Raw genomic sequence first — 17871 nt, forward strand, 5'->3', positions numbered from 1 at the left:
CCTCCACTGGACCTCTGAAAACATCAACGTGCCTAAAACTGCCATCAGTAAAGCGTAATATTTTCCAGGAGCATGCAATCGATTTACTTTGTAAAAATTTGAGCTTCAAACTACGCTCACACATAAAAATAGATACACTTCATAAAGGAATTTGACACTTGAATGTTGTCAAATACTTTATACAGATACGTAGCATTTTTTAGCTGTCAAAAGATAATATTTGTTTTCAAAATGAAAGGACTTAGCATGAAGAAATTTACTTCTCACCTCTGTTAATCTCTATAATTTCTTCTTGGGCGAGAGGACAGTCACCCCCTAGGCCTCCAGACCCCATCACTCCACCTAGAACATTTCCCAAGAGCCTTTGCGGTGATGCAGTAGCCATAGCAAGGGCATCTGGCTTGCAGTAGTTGGGGGACCCTGGTTGTGGTGCTCGTGGGATATGTTTGTTCTTCTTTTTGGGCAGCTTTTGTTTGGCCATGGCCAGAGAGTAGTACATGCCAAAGTTGTTGACAATGACAGGTACAGGCATGGCAATGGTCAGCACACCAGCCAAGGCACAGAGCGCACCCACAAGCATCCCTGACCACGTCTCTGGATACATATCTCCATAACCCAGAGTGGTCATGGTCACAACGGCCCACCAAAATCCAATGGGGATGTTCTTGAAGTTGGTGTGGGCGCTGGCTGTTGGGTCATCTGGGTCTGCGCCAATTCGTTCAGCATAGTAGATCATCGTGGCGAAGATGAGGACACCGAGGGCTAAGAAGATGATGAGCAGGAGGAATTCATTGGTGCTGGCACGAAGAGTGTGGCCAAGGACACGCAGACCCACAAAGTGGCGGGTGAGCTTGAAGATTCGGAGAATACGGACAAATCGGACAACACGGAGGAACCCCAGGACATCCTTGGCAGCTTTGGAGGACAGGCCACTCAGGCCCACCTCCAGATAGAAGGGCAGGATGGCGACAAAGTCAATGATGTTGAGGGTGCTCTTGAAGAATTCCAATTTATCTGGGCAGAAGGTGACACGCAGCAGGACCTCAATGGTGAACCAGATGACACACACACCCTCCACGTATGTCAACCAGCTGTCAGTCACCACTTCGTATACAATCTCCTCACGTGTCGTGTTGCCCACCGTGACGTTCTCTGTCTTGTTGAGGATGGTGTTGAAGGCCTCATGCGTCTCCATGCAGAAAGTGGAGATGGAGATGAGGATGAAGAATAGGGAGCCAAATGCCACATACTAGAAGAAAGGAAGAAACCAGCAAACAGAAAAAAGACAGGGAGAGAAAGCAGAAAAACAAAGTGAGAGTTGGAGAGAAAGTCAGATGCAAATCAAGGAAATTCAGGAATGCAAAAAAACATAATGAAGCATATAGAAAAACTAGATCTTTAGTGCAGTTTGAAACCTCAAACCACCAGCAGAGGAAAACCATGGTGTATGTGTGACCCTTGTTCAGTCAAAATCAGCATTATGTACTTAATTTATATTCAAGACAAATCCACTGGATCAAAGTGACCCTTGTGATATTGTACACAAAATTACTATTGATTCTACGCGACACTGTAATGGTCGTCAGCACTGAAGTCCTTATGTTAGAAAAGTTGGACCCATTCGGAAACAAACCCATTAAATTTTCACACAAACCTCGTGTACATGAATTATTAAGACTCGTTTTGTTACAGTCCAGCAGCTAAGTGGACTTTCTTGAAACTGACAATGACACAATATGACCCGTTGTGACCAAGGACCAAGGACAAACAGACTCGTTAGGCCAATCCAAATTATATCTGACAGCGATAAATGATTAAGATGAACGATGAAGCTGTAATTGATGTGCTGTCAGTATCATGTGCCACCAGGAAAATGATGACTTACTGTGATTATAAGTTAATCAAATTATGAAATTAACCAAAAAAATAACAATTCTCCTATTATTTGTACCTAATATTATGCTATTTTTACTTGCACAATTATAAATTATTGCTGTTTTCTGTGATTTTGGTTGAGCAAAGGATGTCTTGCATTTTCAAAAGTCTCGGAACCAAAGTTATGGAATAGAGCATTAAATTAAGGCTCTATAGGGCTTAACTGCCACAAATGAAAAATGTTTATATGCTTCATAGTTCTGCAAGATTTTATGCATTAAAAAGAAGAAGAAGAATTTACATTTCGAATTAAAATTATTCCTCTGGCATTTCCCTCTATCCCCTTACATCTCTTGGGACTATTGTCTACACGTTGTATCCTTTTTATACTACAATGTCAGCTCCACGTCTCCATGTTCGCTTTGAAATGTTTGACAGAAAACTAATAAATAAGCCAAGTCAAAACAGCGTCCCACCACAGAGATCTCTGGTGTTTTCCTGAGTGTTTATTTTTTTTAGGTTTGCTTGTTTCTTATTTCTCATAGACAATTTTCTAAGGATGGACCATCCGGCTCATATGAAGCTTAGCTTATCAATCTACAGTAGGTCATACAATGGTCACCGAATCCGTTGCAGTAGCGTGTAACACCGGCGTGTGCCCCGCACAACCTTTGCCTGTTTTGGTCCATTCCTACAAGCCCTGCAGTGTATTTATAGATGCAGTATACTTTGTGCTTTATCAGATAAATAATAAAACACAGACATGGCCTGAAGAGCAAAAGAGAAAGGTAATTCATACTTGAGTGGAGTCCATATATATGAGAAGCCTAAGTGCCCTCAGCGTATTGTGCGTGTCACCGTATATTTTCAACATTATGCACTTATGTAATATCAAGAGCAAAATACTTATATGAGGAAGCCTTAAAACTATCAAATGGAGGGAGCGAGTTTCAGCAGTTTTTCCTTAAAAAGGTCTCACTTCTCTCCCGCAGCTCTGAAAATTGCCACACGTTTGCCTTCATGGCAGAAACAGACTAAGCAGAAGACTTAAGACTCTGACCCCTTGAGGAGATTAGCTGACAAGCATTTAGCCAAAGACGTGACCTTCCAGGAAATTCAGCCATGATGTGTAACATAATATGTATGTATGTATGTATGCTGTATTTCCATTTGTTGGTAAATCAGTAGAACGTAACGCCAAGTAGGTTAGACTGTGTTACTTTATAGACTTTACAGTAGGGGAGTAGGGGAACAGTAGTGAAGGCAATGTTGAATCATTTCAAGTAAATCAAGATATTGTAATGACATGTATCTTTTTGTTCTTTTTTGAGTCAGTTTGTAATTTATACATCAGGTAAATGGTGAGTTTTCAAATTTGACATTTTTCTGTTTTTCTTACAACCCTCCACCCTCCTTCCCTGACTCTCTCCCGCTCTTCCTCCCACTCTACTCCTCCTCTACTCTTTCTTCCCCCCCTTCCCTTTCCATCTCTTTTCCCTACCTCTTTTCTCCTCTTCTATGATTCTCGCTAGTCGGTGTCTGACCTATTTTCTCAGATTGCTGCAGTGCTCTCCCCCTCTGTATCACACAAAAAAAAGGACACTACGCAAGCGCGCACACACACACACACACACACACACACAACACAGACACACACACGCTCTGGTTCTCAATCACCCTCCTACCTCTACCCTCATACCAGCCCCCCTGTCCCAAGGAAGCAGGATAGCACCTGTGGGACCTTACTCGGGATGCTCCCTCATTGGCTGAGCAGCAGAATCCCTTCACATGTACAAATCAGGGCAATGAGGAGAGTTTTGCCCTGAAGCGGTTGTTTTTTTTATGTTACTGTTGCAATTATTCCCTGCAAGGACATTAATGATGTAAGTAATATGATGACAGACCAGGAGCACCCTGGTGCTCGTGAGTAATGGAGCTGAAATGAGGAGAGTGAAAAGTGTGGGATCTGTCCTCAAAGTGAAGTGTGTGATGCTGCAGTGCGTTCAGGGCTGTATCAGGGTGTCATTGCATGTGTACAAACTAACAACACACAAGAGAGTGCAAACTGAAATATCGTCACAATACTGCAGTAACATCATATCCTCTATGTAGGCTGCACAGGTGGACACACAGGAGGGGGCAAACAGGTGGGCGGGAGACCAGACAAAGTGGATCCATGCGTAGAGAAGCACCAAGGGAAAAGTTGAAGCGATTCAGCAGAGAGGACAGAGCGTGATGGGCGAGAGGGAAGCTGAGGGACGAACGCAAAAATAACAAGCATAATTCACAGACGTATCCGACAAGGAAGTATTGGGTGGCTCGTCATTGTGATGATCTCGACGTGATGTGACTGTGTCAGGCAAAGAGAACTTCTAAAAAGAGGGGAAGTGAGAGGGTAAAGACAGAGAAGGAATGCAAACAGGGGACTGAAGGCTGATAGTAAATGACAGGCCTTAGCCATAAAAGCAAATCTGTCAACCAGAGGGACAGAAGCTGTTCTGTATATTTTTAACTACATGACAGTCCATAAAATATCTAAAACTGTCATCTAAAATCTTTATGTCAACAGTACATTGATATGGATGAATCTAACTAAAAGCTGCATTAGTCGAGATGTAAATCTCATTGAACCAATGATACTGAAACAGAACAGAAGTTGATTAAAAGCACAGCAAGGGTCCAGGATAATCTTTAAGACTTCAAAAATAAATTTGAACAATTACATAAAAATCTGCAAAAAAAAAACAGGCTGAGGTGTCCCTTTAGGCAGACCACATAGTTAATCAAAATAATGCTTATTTCACCAAATGTTGCAGTATACTTTCCATACTGTAAGGCTCATCGTTTACTGAAAAATACTTTATCTGGATCCGATCAGTTTAAACTATTTTTTTTTACTATATTTTGTGAGGCAATTTTGAAGCAAAGACCAAATAACAGAAAACACAAAATTAAGAAATGTATAGTGTTGATCAGATTTTATGCAGACCAATGCGCGATTAAAATGAATCAATATCAAATTTGAAAAATGATAAAAAAATTCAATTTAACAATGAGACCTCTTTTTTAAATTAGTCGGAAGAAAAAATTCGTCAAAGCTTTTTCATCTCTTTTCAAGCTGGTGCAGAATAAATACAGCAATGGCACAAGAGATTTGTGACGCGACCACAGAGCCTCTCCTGATTTGCAGATCCCCCTCTCTTTCTATAAATCAAACAGGTTGCGTGCTTTTCCTATTGGGAGTCTTGTACATACAGAAAAAACACATCTGTATGTCAATCCGAAAACCTGATAATGAAACACAAAACTTGTCCCCAAACATCAGCGGGGAAGCAAATTAAAAAAGAGTAGCGCACAAAACTAACACTGGGTCGCACGTAAAGGCAACATGCCTCGTGCAGCCTTAACCTGCAGGATGTGCTGCAGTTAATTTGACCATGTCGTCGATAAAAACCACAATACCACATTGGTGCTGACGAAACAAAGGTTCATGGTTTCTGCAGTTGAATCAAACAGTATTTCATGATGGCGGAGCACAGTGGATTACACTGTAGATCTGAACATCAAATCAATATTGATCAATCCATCACACGGCAGCCAGTCCTCTTTAAATATGCAGCAGCATGTCGAGCAGAGATCTGTTGCGTGTGAGGGAAGACAGAGAAGCACTCCACCGCTTGAACAGTAATAATATGTACTTAAAGCTCTTCATCAACTCTGTGTATTGTATGTGCCCATGTATACACGTGTGTGTGTGTGTGTGTGTGTGTGTGTGTGTGTGTGTGTGTGTGTGTGTGTGTGTGTGTGTGTGTGTGTGTGTGTGTGGACATGACTCACAATGTAAGAGAGACAAACAGCCGATGGGCACAGGAGGTGTGTGCTCACACTTGCTGATCGCAGATAGTAAATGGTAGCTACATGAGCACTGCATCGGGGTGATGGAGAGGAAAGAGTGGAGAGACAGAGGGAAAGAAAGAGGATAAAAGGAGGAGTAGCAATCTGTCACTTCACACTTATTTATCTCCTCGGGCACTTTGTCTCTGCCCACACCCATCCCGATCCTTCTCTGCGCTGCAACATGTGACGGTGTGTGTGTGTGTGTGTGTGTGTGTGTGTGTGTGTGTGTGTGTGTGTGTGTGTGTGTGTTTGTTTTCTGGTCTGAACAGTCGTGTAAATGCTCTAGACATAAGATTCAGAGGCACCCTGTAATAATGCTGGGAAGCGTGCTGCGCCGTATTCCCTACAGTAAAGCCACCATGTGTGACACCTGCAGCCCGATGACCTTCAAGGTCCAATAGAGTCTCCCCTCGCTCTCTAGACTCTGAAATTAGATTTGGAAAGATCATCGACATAAATTTAAAAGAGCCAGAGTCAGAGACAGGGAGAGAAAGAGAGAGAGAGAGAGAGGGGCAAATGAGAAAGTGCCTTTGAAAGAGAGAGAGAGAGAAATCGAGAGAGGGAGAGAGCAACTGTGAAAGGAAGTTGATGACAGGAAGCGCTGATTGTGTTTCGATGGATGAATGAAGAGGAGCGAGTGAAGGAATGGAGGGGAAGGAGATGAAAAGATGAGCAGAGGACAGAAGACAATGGCGCGAATCTCACCAATCAAGAGGAGACGGCAGGGCATCGGAGGTTGAGGGCAATAAAGAGACAGAGGGGAAGAAAGGGTGAGGTGTTGGGAGAGCATGAATGTAAGTGATATATCCACGGAGAAATTGTTGGAGCTGATATTAGCTCGACAGGCGTTTTGCATGCATGGCGGTCCGCTGCGCTCTTTCTTAACGGGACCCTAGTGGCGATATGTTTACTGTGGCACCATCCAGAAGAGCTTTATCATTACAGTATTACCACAGCCCTGCCTGGCTCTGTCACCATGACAACCACTGCGTTAGCCTCTGCTTTCAGGCACCAAGGACAGGACTAAGCCAAATACTGCTCCTACAGCTGGCGTAAAGGGCTAAATGTGGGGGAGCAAGAGTCAAATTGTGACCATTCGGTCCCTGCTGCTGATTGTTCAGCGAGACATCAACATTTGTCAGCCCAGTGGAAAGTGACCTTGACAGACAAATAAGGGGGTATTGTTATTGACAGTCCTTTTGTTCCATGCACACTGATGGTGATGTTTGATCAGCATTAGTATGATGAGAACAGTGTCCAGTAAGACGGATTTTTTCCTAGAGGGCAAAGCAAATAGGTGACCACTGCTGCAGTCAGCAATGATAAGAAGACACTGAGGGATGATCTGAAATCTGCACATGAATGAGGCATGAAAAATGAACATTTAATATATACGATATGAAATACTGAACATTCTCCTGAAGGGCAAGTGGCGCAACGGGTTAGACTGGGATCGGGTGATTAATCTATTATCTTAGGGTGAATTACTGTGCCCATCACGCAGAGACTCCCAAAGTAGCCACTTAGTGAGCAGTGTAAGTATAACCTTGGGTGGGTGACAGGAATAGCCCTTCACTTGTACCATCATCATCACTGACATCTTCTGAGAAACACTGCAGTCACGTCGAAATTTACGGTTTAGCTTCTTTAGGCTGAGATTACAATAAAAATTTGAAAAAAATAAACCTAACAATCAAACACTGTTGAACAAGACAAGGACAACAACTAAAATGTCAAGAGAGAGACTTCCCTTTAGGGACGTGTCGTGTGAAACGGACAAGCGGTAAAGCCGAGTGGAAAGACCGAGAGAGGGATGAACAGAGAGGGAGAGAGAACGGTACAGAAAAAAAAAGTCTTTCACTTGTCTTCACTTCAGCAGCTTTTAGCCGTTGCCTCAAAGCTTCTTCGGTTTGAACACAGGTTCCTCAGAGTTTAGCGTATCTTGGTACGGTCCATGAAATGTGTCTTAGAATGCCAACCACAGTTATAATATTCAGACCATCATTTATGTACCACACTTAATACCACACGGAGAACAACTAACAGTGTTTAGGGATCCAATTATCCGTGGGTCCCGTGAAAATATTGGACGTTTCTTGGGGCGGCTTTCCTCGGTTCAAGTTCAAGATCCTTGTCGTATGTAATTTTGGTCTTTCTGTTTCCTGTCACATCTTTGCTGTGGCTATCAAATTAAAGGGATACTTTCTAGACAAGGATTTTAAGCGTATTGGCTCTACTAGTCTAGATTTAAAGGTGCACTGGTCTAAGGGACCTAAGCTCGTTCCAAAGAGGAGATCCATGACACCTGATATCAACGATGGGCAGAAAATGATATCAGAAGAAATATCGAATTCTTGAGACTCCTTATCCCCCACTAGCTTTCTCTCTGTCTCAGGGGAAAAGTTATTGCCTTGGGGGTGGTCAGACGGTTACAGCAGAAGAGTGTGAGCTCCTGCGAGTGGTCGCCTAGTACCTAACGTGGGACGGCGCGGGATAATGAAGGGCAGGAGAGGTGAGGCGTTGGATAGGGCGAGACTGGTGGAAAGTATACGTGTGGATGGGCAGAGAGGAGGGGCGTAACGGGATGGTTGCATGTGTTTAATGACTGCATATGTGGAAAACACGTGGCCCCATGGTGCGCGTGTCTCATACGTATATGCATGAGGCTTATCAAACACCTGAATGCAGGAGGGGAGGAAGGAGAAGGAGCAGCGGCGGAGGTTGGAGGGAGGTTGCACCGAATTTAGAGACATAATTAGCTTCTGCTCTGGGTAATCCTCGCATATACTTTGTTTTCCGAGTGCGAGAAAAAGCTGTGTCTCTGAGGTCAGTGCTCTTGGAAGCGATCCCGGCAAAATTTCAATCGCAACACAGACGTGTGTTCCAGAGAATCCCTCAGTGACTCAACTCCTCGACATTATGCAGTCGAATCCGTAGGCTCTCCTACACAAACATAGACGAGCAGCGCTGCTCTCCAGTCGACACGTCGCTGTGTCGTACAGTATCTGCTCTGCAGCGCTCAGGCCCCCTCCATTTCATTCCCACTGCAGTCCTGACAAACATTTCTGGAGACAAACAAACACTGTGTTGAGGTGAGCGAACTGTACACGTGTCTGTTCCCGTTCATCTGCTCTGTATTCGCTCCAGATTACTGCACCATGCTGTGGGGTTTGTCCTTGCAATGCAGCCCCCCCCCCCCCCCCCCTTTCTCGGCTGAACCTCGCTTTTTTTCGCCCTCTCTTCTTCACCCCTTATTCCACCAATCCTCTCCAGTCCAGCTTATATTGTCCGAGGCACATTAAGCAAGCCCCAGTACTTTCAGCTGCGGTGACCGATTGCCTTCGATCGCCGCCTCCTGTTTTTACAACCCCCTCCGTCCTTCCTCCCGCCGCCTTTGTCCCTCTGTGCTTCAATAACTGTCGGAAATCTCTCATCATGAAAGAGGGAATGAAACATCATGGGACATGGCACAAGATACATTTTGGTAAACAACAGCACTGCACATATCAAACTGTCAACTCTTCTATGTCAAGTTTGAGACAATTGTCTTGATCTCAACAATCCTCCACTGGACATTCTGACACTCTTGCAACCACATTCACCCCCAAATAAGACGCACTCCTCTTGATCACGTTTCTATTTTAAGGTGGTCATCCGATGGTCCACGCACTCTGCCTCCGTTTGGCTGCCACTTGGACAGAGGGACGATCACAAGGCAGCAGATGGTCACACAGGAATTGTCCCGGGAACGCCCTCCAAAGTAATTTTCCAAGGGAATGAGCAGGGATCCAGTTTGACTGTGCAAGTGCCACAGGGTGACGACTCGTGGTCAACCATGCAGAGACACTCACAAAACAGTTAAACAGATGTGATAACAACACCTCAGTAATGGTAAGTTGAATCTCTTTGGGTTTTGGCCAGTTAGTCTGACAAAACAGGACATTAACATCAGGTCTGGGAAATTGCGAGATGAACAGGTTTTTCCATTAAGAGTTTTAGGTCGTTAATTCTGAGAATTTGCTGCCTTCCTTTGTGTTGTGAGATAGTAAATATACTAAAATAAAAAAGCACTAAAATTCTACAAAGATTTTTTACTATAATAGTTGTTTTTTTTAAACACTGATCAATGATCATTTTCCGCAATGTCTGACATTTACATTTACATCAAATGAATATTTGATTATAATGTAAATAATCAGCATATTCACTTTCAAAGAAAATGATAAACAGATCAACAACTACTATTCTATAACATAATTTAATGATCATTTTAACATTATCAGTTCTGAAATGTTGTCAATTGATTGATTAACAGAAAACACATCAAAAAGTTTGGTCATTAATTGATCACTTAAGTTATTCATTAAACAATAATGCCTATTGTTATCAGTTTGTAACCTCTCACGTGTCAAATGTTATTTCAAATGGAATATTCATGGGGTTTTTGAATGAAAAATTGCCATTTTCTCCCATCTTATTTACTACAAAATAAACTTATTGATGAAAAAAAACATCTGCAGAAATGAAAATCTGTTTTGTTTTCAACCCCAACAATTATTGCTGGTTTGGGAAACATATCTGCATTTTCAGTCGGCTGCTAATTATAATTCACTTTGCTGATCTGTGGCTTTGTTGAATGTGTGTATTAGGGACATTCGCACGTGTGAGAGTGATCTGCAGGGTTACACGTGGAGGCGTGTCAAACGAAGTGATTTATCCGCCCGTAGTGAGTGTGAGCGCTCAGCTGAATGGTTTATGGGCAGCTACACTTACAGAGTATGGGCCAACGTGTAAAGGTGAGTGTACTGAGAGTGATTTATGTTCAGCCGAGTGTTTGAGGGGGTGAGATGTATAGATGCATGTTGCAATTGCGGTGGGTGAATGTGTTCCAATACCACGTTAAGTCTTTCTTTAGCTACAGAACCTCCTGGATATTGCTCATGAATAATTGACCATCTTGATGCAGTGAAAGGAATTTTGATTCAGCGCACAATTAAAAGATCTTTTCCTCCGTCAGTATGTGCACACCGTGTCCCTGTTTGTTTACATACACATGTGCTGGTGCGTGTGGCGGTTTGTGTGATTATAGTACACAATACACTGTTCCCCCGTGTGTTTTGACACGATTTGCCCCATTTAGAGAATTCAGACTCCCACCACTGTAATCGGCTCTGGCACTGTATGAGCTCCCCACCACGCCAGTTTGCCCGCATCATTTGTATTCCGGAGCATAAGAGCAAAATGTCCAGCGTTTACCACAAGGTCCGACTAATTGACCGTCGGTACAGTTGTGTGGAGCGCTGATTCAGCACTTAACCTGCACGGCTAAATGGACCGGAGGAAGAGGAGGAAGAAGATGGCTGAAAAGGATATAAAGAGAAGAAGAAGAAAGGTAGCTGGAAACATGATGTGAATGGAAGAAATTCTACTTAAAGTAATAGTTCAACGGTTTGGGGAAATACACTTATTTGCTTCATTGCTGAGCCTTTAATGGATGGATCGATACCACATATATGAAAGCTAAATATATAGCTACAGCCAGTATTCGCCCTGCTCAGCATAAAGACTTGAAAAACAAAGATCTTGCTTCTGTCCTTGTTGTGAGACATCAAGCATCTATCCAGTTAAGTATCACCAACAGACAGCGCTCGAGTTACAAGGCAAAGCAAACGGAGGGACAGTGACTTCTGAGGATGCAAACACAACATGAGAAGGCCTGGGGTACAAAAGCCTGTCAGGGAAAATTGAAACAGAACGCGATGCATTTACCAATTGCGGGCACAGGAAAGGCAGGTTGAGTAATTATCCCGCCCCCTGCATGCCAGCAGCTCCTGCTGGAGGAAAACTGTTTACCTTTATGAACTTGGTGCAAACACTAGGAATATCTTCCTCCATCCTTTTTTTTTTTTTTTACTCTGTCAAGAAAGGTTTGGGGCTTAAGCTATTTTCAGACTTGTGTTTTCTAAGTATTTCCTATGTGCCGATTGGCCGTACAAGTAACAGTCTCACCATCTCTCACCAGTGACGGAGGAAAAGTATGGCCTCCTTTCCCTCCCTTTGCTATTTTCAGATGCAGCCCACTGAGAGAGGAACAAGGGGGAAAGTGGGAAATAGTACTTTCAGCAGGGTCACGGAAACAACTTGGAGGCACAAATACCGAACCTCACCAAGAAATCATCCAGGGTCACTCTGATTGCCTTGGACTTGTACAATTCACCTTCCCTGCGATTTATTACATTATTACTGCACATGGAATTATGTGGCATACAAAACTGATGCAAACAAATCTGTTACGACTGGTCAAAATTAGAAATGACCTAGTATATGGTAAAAAATCAAACGGGGGCAGCATTGAATATGAAATGAAAAACATTCCTGGCAGGACTTATAAGAGACTAGTTGGATAATTAAACACCTTCCTTTTTATCTCTCCGAACTCACACAGAAATCATCCTCTCGTTCAGTGTGCGCGAGGATGAACGATCCATGTTCATATCCTTATTCTTCTCTACCTTGCCCATATCCTTTTCCCGGTCTTTGTCTTTTTTCGGCTTGTCTTTCTCCTTCATGTGCCTTAAAAATGTGATGCAATGTCCCAGACAAAAATGGTAATGTCACACAAACCCTGGCCCGGGGCCGACTCCTTTTCCAACCAACACCGTATCTCTATTTATTCTTACACCTATCAATAAATACATCTTTTTTTTCCTTTCTATTTACTGTCCAGCCCTATGATTTTCTACCCGGAGACGTCCTGTTCTGAGGCTGTCTGGGGCAGGGGCGGGTCACATTTGTGTTAATGACGGCATTGTGCGCTCAGAGCACCGAACACCCTTCGAAAAGAACGGTAAAGAATGGACCATGAGACATGACCTTCAGGGAGAGAGGGGGGGGTGTTCTGGACACGGCAATGCTTCCATGAAACGGAGTCATATACTAGCACAATAAAAGTCAGATTTAGGTCGGGGGCATGGGGGCAACTTGTACATGCTGAGCTACAAATGGTACTTTGTAAGGAGATTGTTGACAAAGACAACCATTGTGGTCCGAAACTGGGAATGACCAAAACACAGCAGGACCTGCGGACAACAGGACAGGCGACTCAATCCTAATTGGAGCATTTTAAAATATAAGCACTGGAAAATTCAGCATCTCTAAATTATGCAAGAAGTTACTCTATATTATTGCACGATATTTCAAATTCATTCAACATGGCCTCATTTAGCCAGAGTTTTGACTCCGGCATCAAAATACAGATATTTTTTAATTTTTTTAATTTTTTTATGTATGTGTATGTAATTCAAACATAGAGCAAACTGCACAGTACTAAAACATACCTGTTTGAATTCTCAATTTGATAATCGAACAAATCCTACTTTTCAGGGATAATATCTGATCAAACATTATCTTCTCCATCGTAGTGTAACAACATATAATCCATCTGCAGTGTGACAAGTGATTACATCCAATTAGAGTAGCTCTGGTGCAATAAAAAAAAATCTTTTTAAAACACTGACAAAACAACGCCCACGGTTCATTGTTGTTGGTGGATCCTTAGTTATTCAAATATGATCATTGTCTTTCGGGCAGATTGGAGTTTAAAACAGTAAGTTACATGATACAACAGTCCCATGTCATCTTATCTGCACTGCGAGATCTATGTCTATGAGGCACCGATCAATAAAGGAATCAGATGCAAATGGAAGCATATGCATCCATAAATTTAGTCAGTGGGTTACCAGTCGCAGGTACCCTCCGGCAGAGAAGAATGCGCCAGAGTCCTTGTCAGTATTCCCTGATTTTAAGAGGTGATAAAGAAACAAAGAATGGCTATAAAAAACAGACAAAAGAGGAGATAATCAATAAAATATCAATCAATAGGCAGGCAGGAGGGACAGGGTAGGAAGATTGGATGGCTACAGCCGTCACAGATAATCGAAGATTCGAAGACAAGGGTCCCCACCCCCATCATGCAGCGTCTTTCTCTCCGGTTATCCCCCTCATCCCCGTTTATCTCAATATCCCTCTTCTTCCTCCTCTTCTTCCTCTCTCTCCCTCCGTGTCCTTCTCAGGCTCCCCTCCAGTCCCGTTTCCCTCCATTTCTCCCCACTATCTCACCCCTTCTCCATTTCCCTCGCTCTGCCTATCCCTCGCGCTCCCACCCCTTCCACCTCTTTTCTCTTTCTCCAGTGCTCACCCCCCCTCCTGCTCCTCCTTTCTCCTGTGTCTACTGCAGCAGAAAAGCCAGCACAGACACCAGCGTGTGCGCGTTTGTACATGCGTTTGCTGCCGTGGACGATGCACGAGCGAGCCTTGCACGATCGTGAGCGGAGAAAGGGGTGAAATGTAAAAAAAGAAAATAGACCCTGCGTCCCTTGTCGAATGCTCTCATCAAAACATTGATTGCCGATGCATTGCATCACAGCCATGCAAACAAAATCCCCTTAAAACCATTAGAGTAACATCTCTCCTCCTGTCTCCCTTTATTTCCTCTCGTCTCCCTCTGTCTCTCATCTGTCTCATTGTATTTCCACATCAGCTCTTTTCCTTTTCAGTCACAGCCTCTCTTCATCTCTCTCTCTCTCCTCTTCACATATAATTTGCATCTCTCAGGACTGGAAGACCAAAAGACTTGCCACATTGGACAGGGTAATTTCAGAGGGAGCAGGGGAAAAAACTAACGATTGATCTGGGTCACATCGCTGTTTGACGTATAGCCTGGCATATTACACCTACAGAGAGAAACGGGGCTGCGTTCACCCACAAATAGAGCCGGTGTTGTGCAGCCACTGAAATGAATCCCACCCACAACCTGCTCTGTACTCTGCATAACCCCAATGTGGCATCACAAACGCCACTATCTGCAGCCATTACAATCAATAAAGTCGGAGGTTTTGTAACATTCATGACATCTTGGCCGGTGTAACCCGCCGACGTGGTGTCGAACCGTGCATTACGCAATATACAGCAGCCAGCAGGTACAGTAGCTTGCATCCAAGGTATGGCAGTGCTGCAACTGATGCCCCCCTCTTGCTCCGAAATCATTCAGAATTCAGCACAGAATCCATTTCTGTTTACAAACAGATGTGAAGCAACTTTTAGCCTCACCCTATCCAATTTGAGAATCCTAGCATTGAACCTGATCCCTCCCTCTCAGGCAACATTTGGATATCATGCAAAGAACCACTCCGCTATGAGCCGTTGTGTTGCACGGAGCAGGGGCAGGGAGGGGTGGGATGGTGAGAAATCTATCCAATTGGGGGGAGAGTGACAGTTCACAAATCACTTCCTGCCTGATCCCAAGTTCAGGGAGGCAGATCAGGTGGCCTCAAGCGGACTATCTGTCCGTCAAAGCCAGACACTTTCCTCCTCCTTCAGAGGGAACTGGATGTATAGACCGATACCATGGTGCCAGAGGAGGGGTGTGTGTGTGTGTGTGTGTGTGTGTGTCTGTGTGCGTGTCAGTACAGTGTGAGTCAATACAGTGTGTATTGCAGAGCGTACATTGACACTGACATTCCTCTATTTTCAGTGTGATGGCACGAACATGCCACTGCAGGTGTCTGTTGGTTTTGCATGTGCATGTACAGTACGGATGCATTCACAGCACCTATGTGCCCTCACACACCCTCCGAGCAGTGAAAAAAACAAACAATGGCACTGATAAAAAAAAAGCGCAGGTAGATTGCAAGACAAGGATGATCACACACAAACACAAATCAAAGCTGATGTGATCAAGCAACTGGATTTATCTGTAACCAGAGGGTCTGACAGAAGAAAAAAAAAGAAGCACAAGGCCACCTTAACTGCTTTATGTGCCAGTGATCAAAAAACGCAGTCAGGGGTACTTGTTACTCTTACACCTGTATGATCTAAAGCCATTCAATGTTTGCTTTTGAGAGATAGACTATGAACTACTTACAACGAAGACAGTAAAGGGTTTTCCCCACACATAGACGCAAGTTACGCGTAATTGCAATAAATGCCGCGCGTAAAAGGCATGCGCCGTTCAACTGGGAGAGAGGGGGGACTGGCAAAAAGCAACCGAGCGGACTGTAGCACTACCAAGGGCAAATGTGGGGAAAGACATGCACTTCAACACTGACGGCTTCGTGGGAGCCTCCTCCGTGCGCTGCTACAATAAATAAGACCAAACGTGAAATACGGCGCGTTGATGTGCATCGTAAACGGACAAACGAGAGCTAATGGAGGCGTTTGGATGCAGGAGGCGCAGCAGATACTGCGTTTGGAGGCAGATGTGTATGAAAACCTGCACAAGTAGGGGAACACGGCGATGGGAAATTATGACGGCAATAAAAACGACATTCAATGTATGCAAAGCATCAAGTCAAAGACGTGGAGGTGAACAGCCCTGGTTGATAGATCAACTGGTACCCATCTACCAACAGATATAGCTGCCGTACCATTTTCCATTCTCCTCTGCTACCAGCATGAATTATTCAATATCAGTATACGTCTGGACCCTGCCATTCAATCCAAGCTGCGCTGACAGGGATCACACACATACCGGTCGTCGGTGGCATGCAGGTAATTGTGAATTTTGACAAACGAAGCTTTGAAACTTGTCAAGCAGTGGTCCGACACATGAGAGGGCAGAAGATGCAACAGCGGCACAGACACACACTCGGTCCCTCCGGCGGAGACGTGGGCAACTCACCCGTGCGTACTTGGAGGAGTAGGGGTCTTCAAAGAGTGCCCATATCCTCGGCTGCCAGGTTTTCCACCAGCCCGCTTTCCTGGCGTCCTCCTGCATGCACAGTCTTTTCAAGTCCCCATCCGCGCCGCCCAGCGCCGGGTCGTCGTCCGGCGCGTCCGGCTCCGGGTTCTCGAAGCTGTCCAGCGCCTCCTCCGCGTCCCTGTGCTGCCGGTAGTTCATCCAGCAGCACGCCTCCACGTCCGTCTCGTCGATGCCCCAGAAGGCCAGCTCCTCTTCGAAGAGCGGGCCGCACACGTCGTTGGGACAGTGCAACTTCCCGGTGCGGTAATAGTTGAGGATGAAGGAGAACACCGACGGGTGGCGGTCGAAGAAGAACTCGTCGAGTTTGGGATCATAGTCGAAGTTGCTGAACGCGTCCGGCTCGGTGAGCCACGACAGGCGGGTGCCGGGCAGCGTTTTTAAGGTGCTCCGGTAGGTCTCATGCCTCACCCCCCCGCAGTTTATCACGATCTTCTCGCTCTCCGACGGACAAGTCATGTCTGCGCTGTAACATGCTTTGTTGGACGACTTGTTCCCACCCTTGCGCCCTTTGAAAGAGGATACACACACCGAACTGAGCATAGAGGACCGGGGGGGGGGGAGGAGGAGGATGAGAGAGACCGAAGGGAGGAGGAGGAGGAGGAGGGAGGAGTCGGAGGAGTCTGCGGGGAGAGAGAAAAGGGCAGAAATTTTAGCAGAAGGGAGAGAAAGATTGCGGATTAGCAACATCGCAATACAAATCAGAGGCACGCGCGTACAGCAGCTGCAGGTGCAATTATTCACTTGATAATCGGATGGTGACCTTGTGCAGGTGCAGTGAGTCAGGGAGGGGAAGGGGAAGGGGGGTGTCGAGGGTTGCCGGGATGACAACGAGGGGTGGCCAAGTTGTTTTCAACACAGCATCGTGGAGCAAGAAGATGCCTTCAACTTATTACTGCAGCATAATAATAAAAAAAAACAAACAGGTGAGCATATCCATGAGTCAGCATCCTCACGGGCTGATTGTTAACACCGCGCTGGTGGACAGATTTAAACAACTGTCATGGGACCCCCGGTGACATGACAGTTGGTTAAATCTTCCCGTCATCATCATCCCCTTATTCCCTCTGCTCATCGACTGCTCCATCTGTCATCGTATCCCCTCCGGTCTCTATAGGTGGATGTGGTTGATGCTCGATTCCATGTTCATTCATACCTTCTCCCTCATTAGGCCATGGCACATAAACACCACCCCTACCACCAGCCCCACACACACACACACACACACACACACACACACACACACACACACACACACACACACACACACACACACACACACACACACACACACACACACACACACACACACACACACACACACACACACACACACACACACA

General features: G+C 44.9%; 1 protein-coding gene across 8 annotated transcripts in view; it reads right to left on the minus strand.

Moving 5' to 3' along the window:
- Nucleotides 1-17871, minus strand: part of kcnc3b (potassium voltage-gated channel, Shaw-related subfamily, member 3b) — a 45884-nt gene that overhangs the window by 20241 nt on the left and 7772 nt on the right. For all 8 annotated transcript variants that reach the window (XM_035612721.2, XM_035612710.2, XM_035612720.2 and 5 more), the window contains exons 2-3: nt 16451-17151; nt 268-1249 (exon numbers count right to left, since the gene is read on the minus strand). In XM_035612721.2, the coding sequence (XP_035468614.1) occupies nt 268-1249; nt 16451-17071 (1603 nt within the window). In that variant the 5' untranslated portion in view covers nt 17072-17151. The remainder of the gene's footprint in view (nt 1-267; nt 1250-16450; nt 17152-17871) is intronic.

The sequence above is a fragment of the Scophthalmus maximus genome, chromosome 16 (assembly GCF_022379125.1).
Source record: "Scophthalmus maximus strain ysfricsl-2021 chromosome 16, ASM2237912v1, whole genome shotgun sequence".
In the NCBI taxonomy this organism is placed as follows: domain Eukaryota; kingdom Metazoa; phylum Chordata; class Actinopteri; order Pleuronectiformes; family Scophthalmidae; genus Scophthalmus; species Scophthalmus maximus.